The sequence below is a fragment of the Daldinia childiae genome (assembly GCF_008694065.1).
Source record: "Daldinia childiae strain JS-1345 chromosome Unknown Scaffold4, whole genome shotgun sequence".
Classification (NCBI taxonomy): domain Eukaryota; kingdom Fungi; phylum Ascomycota; class Sordariomycetes; order Xylariales; family Hypoxylaceae; genus Daldinia; species Daldinia childiae.
In genome coordinates this window covers 1,713,724-1,717,871 of record NW_022984645.1, presented here as the reverse complement: position 1 = coordinate 1,717,871, position 4,148 = coordinate 1,713,724, and the positions used below count along the sequence as shown (strand labels likewise).

At 45.3% G+C, this 4,148-nt stretch overlaps 1 protein-coding gene across 1 annotated transcript; it reads right to left on the bottom strand.

The window, feature by feature from the left end:
- Window positions 1-929: 929 nt before the first annotated feature.
- GL218_04785 (Asparagine-tRNA ligase, mitochondrial) lies at window positions 930-2,628 on the bottom strand (the record flags this gene model as incomplete). The annotated part of the gene is made up of 3 exons (XM_033581408.1): window positions 930-2,093; window positions 2,165-2,282; window positions 2,351-2,628. The coding sequence occupies 3 exons, from the start codon at window positions 2,626-2,628 to the stop codon at window positions 930-932; spliced, it is 1,560 nt and encodes a 519-aa protein (XP_033435557.1).
- Between the last annotated feature and the right edge of the window lie 1,520 nt (window positions 2,629-4,148).

Sequence of the window (4,148 nt, the reverse complement as noted above, 5' to 3'; positions counted from 1 at the left end):
ATGATGGCCTGATGAAATTACAACAAGTGCCCACCAAGATTGGAAAGGGCTCGATATATCACAAGCTCCAAAATAGATCTTACTCAAGGGATGATGGGGATCGTACTGGAGTTCTCCAAGGATAAGGATCTCCAGTAGAAAGTGTTTGACTTGACAGGTAGGTAGATTCACACACTTGTGGATCTTCCACAAGAAGAAAAAAAAATTCTCTCATCTGTTGTACATCCCCGGAACGCTTTCCAGTATGTATTCACCGATCGGGGATGAGGGTGAAGTGCTTGTGACGCGGCAGGCTAGTGCTCCAACTGCCGAATATCAAGAACAAGTTCTGTCGATCTATCGCCACCCGAACTCGAGCGCTAGGGAGGCTCGAAGACATATGCATGCAATAGGAATTAGAAATTAGGAATTGGGTTAGTTACTAGATGGGATGCTTTCTGTATTGTATGATGCTGTCTATGCTGTCTATGCTGTCTATCTTAGAGTACACTACATGATTACGATTAAGCATAAAGCAGCAGCTAGGAGCATGTTACTCCGAAGTCCCTTACCTCTCCGTCGTAGGCTAGGATCATCATTCAAGTGACTCTTTGCTCTCGCTGTATGGTAAGCTGAGGCTCGTAAACGATCGGCCGGTATTCTCTTTAAGGTATCCCTCGAGCTCTTCCTAATATAAGCGGAGAGTGGATATGGGGATATGGCAACACAAGACCCATACGTCGTGTTTAGGACCTGTCAAAACTAGCCTTAGACTTTGATTCTGCCTTCGTGAAATCCGAATCAACGCACAACAGAACGCCACAAAGCTTGTTCGGCAGTCAAGTCAAAAAACCAATATTTCTTTGTGCGAACGTGGCACAAGACACTCTCCACATCCCAGAGAAGTAAGCGTTAACGAACACGGCATGCCCACTAGTATAATATTGTGTTCAACAATCACATCGGCCGTACCAGCGGGGAAACGCGGAAGTGTCGTGTATTGTTTGGACCCCGGAGAGATAGCATATCAGTCGATCGAAGCCCAAGCCGAAGCCGCCATGAGGAGGACAACCCCAGCGCCGTAGGTCAACATACCAGTTAAGGTTATTTTCGACCGTTTGTGATAGCTCGCTGGCATTATCTGGGATCATGTTCGGGGTCATCCCATGATTGCGCATAGACTCCACTAGGTTTTCTAATCGGTGCTCGCGCATGGACCCGCCGGCAATCTCGCAGAAGTCTGGCACAAGGAGGTCAAAGCATTCGACAGTTGTACCAGGTACTGCTGTATTGTGGTTCTCTGCGTCTGCCTTCATGTAGAAGGCTTTAATGTTTCGTGGATAGTTCGTGACGAATACGGGGCTATTGCCGTTGCCTACTTTCATAGCAATATATTTCTCATGCTCAGTGTGAAGATCTTCGCCCCAAATAGGATTGTGAATAAATGGCGTCTCTGACTGCTTCAGAAACTCGATGGCTTCTGTGTATGTAATGCGCGGCCAAGCTTCTCGTATAAGACCATCCCAACGCTGGGAAACTTGTTCCGCTGCGACTAGATCTGACGAACTTTCACTTACACGTGCTAAGATCTCATTCTTAACTCTCGATCCGGTCAGATCGGTGCAGACATGTCTTAGCATATCTTCAATAAGGTCCATTACAGAATCCAACTTGTCAGTAAAGCTTATTTCTGCCTCTAACATGTAGAACTCGCTAAGATGACGTGGTGTATCACTTTTCTCTGCACGAAATGTTGGAGACAGAGTCCAGACATTACCAAGGGCTTGAGCTAGAGCTTCCAAATGCAACTGAGCTGACACGGTCGTATATACGGGGCGACGGAAGAAAGACTTTGGTGTCTCAGACTCCGTAGATGACTGAGCAGGTTCACCAGACGACACATGGAAGACTTCACCAGCGCCCTCGCAATCTGACGAAGTGAGAATGGGCGTGTGAGTCTGCACGAAATCACGGCTGCTAAAGAATTTGATCAGGGATGCGATGATTTCAGAGCGAAGCCGCAAGACGGCTGAATTGAACGGTATCCTCGGACGAAGATGGGGCAAGGTCCTGAGGTATTCTGGAGTCTGGTATTTCTTCTGTAATGGAAACGTCTATAAAATGGTAAGCCATATCATGTAGAAACGCGAGGCACGACAGCCAGGGATTCTAAGCTTGAACGAACCTTGCCGTCGGACGGTCCCAAGACTACGGCTCGTTCAACTTGCAACTCATGGCTCTGTCCACGGCCTTGAGATGGAATCCAAGACCCATGTAGTCGGACTGCTGCTCCAATATTCAGACTATTGAATGCATCATCATTAGCAATGGTAGATATTGCAGAGGTTTGATTCAAACTTGGATCTCGTACCCTTCAGCCTGGTCAGCAGGTACTACAGCTTGGAGTGGTTCGAGAGAGGATCCATCGCCGAGAGAGACAAAGTGATATCGTTTCTGTGCACGGACAGACCGAACGAAACCATGAATATTCACATCTGAGACAGGTTCTTGCGGCTTAAAATTAAGAAAACCGGCGATTGAAGTAGGGACGGTTGAGATGAATGCGCGCGGTATTGTCCGTGATGAGAGCTTCAGGGGGGCTCTAGGTCTAGGTGACGCTCCTCTCAGAAGCGGGAGGATAGAATTCATCTCACACAATTTATTATGAGATGTTCGGAAAATTCAGATGATTCCGATTCATTCGTGAACATTATGGACACACATAGTAATTAAAAGTTTGTGTGTTATGTGCTTCATCGCATGACAATGGATGTCTTCTCTTATAAAAATTAGATTATGGAATGCCTTAGGTATTAAAATCAGTCGTCAATTTTTCGGAAAGCCAAGTTTATCCTAAACCGAATTTAAAGCACAGACCACATGAATATTCATTCTTCTTTTTCCATTAGTCATCGATAATTTTCATATTTCTCTTGAAGCGGAACTTTGTCTTAATGAAGCCGTCTCGAGTTCCACCAAGCCTAATTTACGCGACCCCGTCTCATGCTCCGAAATATTCATTTTATTATTTTATTTTATTTTTCTCACAGAAGGGCTGTCGCTAGATATACTGTAGAGTTGCCTATCATCTATTTTTTGTTATAAGTAAACTAGCTGAAAACATGGCTGAAATATAACAATGTTGGGAGTCACTTAATGTTCAGCTCATCGACGACATCATCTTACAGAGGATTAAATAAGTACTCGATATAGTCGTGTGAACAACCCCGTCATAGATCGTGATTGCCAAGTTCCCGTCACAAGGTAATGCACGTCAATCTCTGACGAATAACGAAGACTTAGTGTCACTATTTATCTATGATCACTCTTATCTATATCCGGTGATGCCGTCGAGACGGAGTTCCCGTCTCTATTATGCCCGTTATTTTTGCTTCTCCGATGAATCCTCGCCAAAGGGGCGTTGTTAAGCCCCTTATTATTAGCTACTTTGTACTAAACCCGTTCACAATTGTCGATACAAACAAGACGCGGTCATCTTGCTTATTGTAACATCTGCTCGCGAACGCTCAACTGCAGTAAGACGGCTAATGGATTCATCACCCGTTAAAAATCGTTTCGTCCGCAGGGGTTCTACGATGCTGCGGGTTTAGGAGTACCAGATCTGTCCGACTTCGGTTATCTGCAGTGCACCCTGATCTTCGACTGGAACAGCGATTCCATCTACCTGGGAGCCGAGCTGTATCACAAAGACAGATGTCTAATTCTCCCAACCTACCGGAATACCAAGCTGGTAAAAGACGGCGCGGAAGCGCTACGGTAAGGTTTATATTATGAATAGCGAGCCTCTTAACCTATTGTCTGAATTCACTTCATCTCAATGTCTAGAACATAGTGGACTCGATAAGAGCAATCATCTTGTATTGGTAACACAAGAGTTTCTCCCGTCCTCTGCCCGCCGTTGACCTGACTGGGACGTGCCTGATACCTCAGATACCTCAGATACCTCAGCGTGAATATGACTCCCATCCTATTCGAGGCTATCAATGTAGGTAGATGGAGCAGCTGCATCCCGTCTCATATTTCATGTGTACTTTCATATAAAACGATATCGAAGCCCGGCTACTTGAATTAAGTCTTCGTCGTCGATTAGTCACTTGTTCATACCGACTTTCTGTTATTCTATCCGACAGTCAAAGTCTCTTCATATA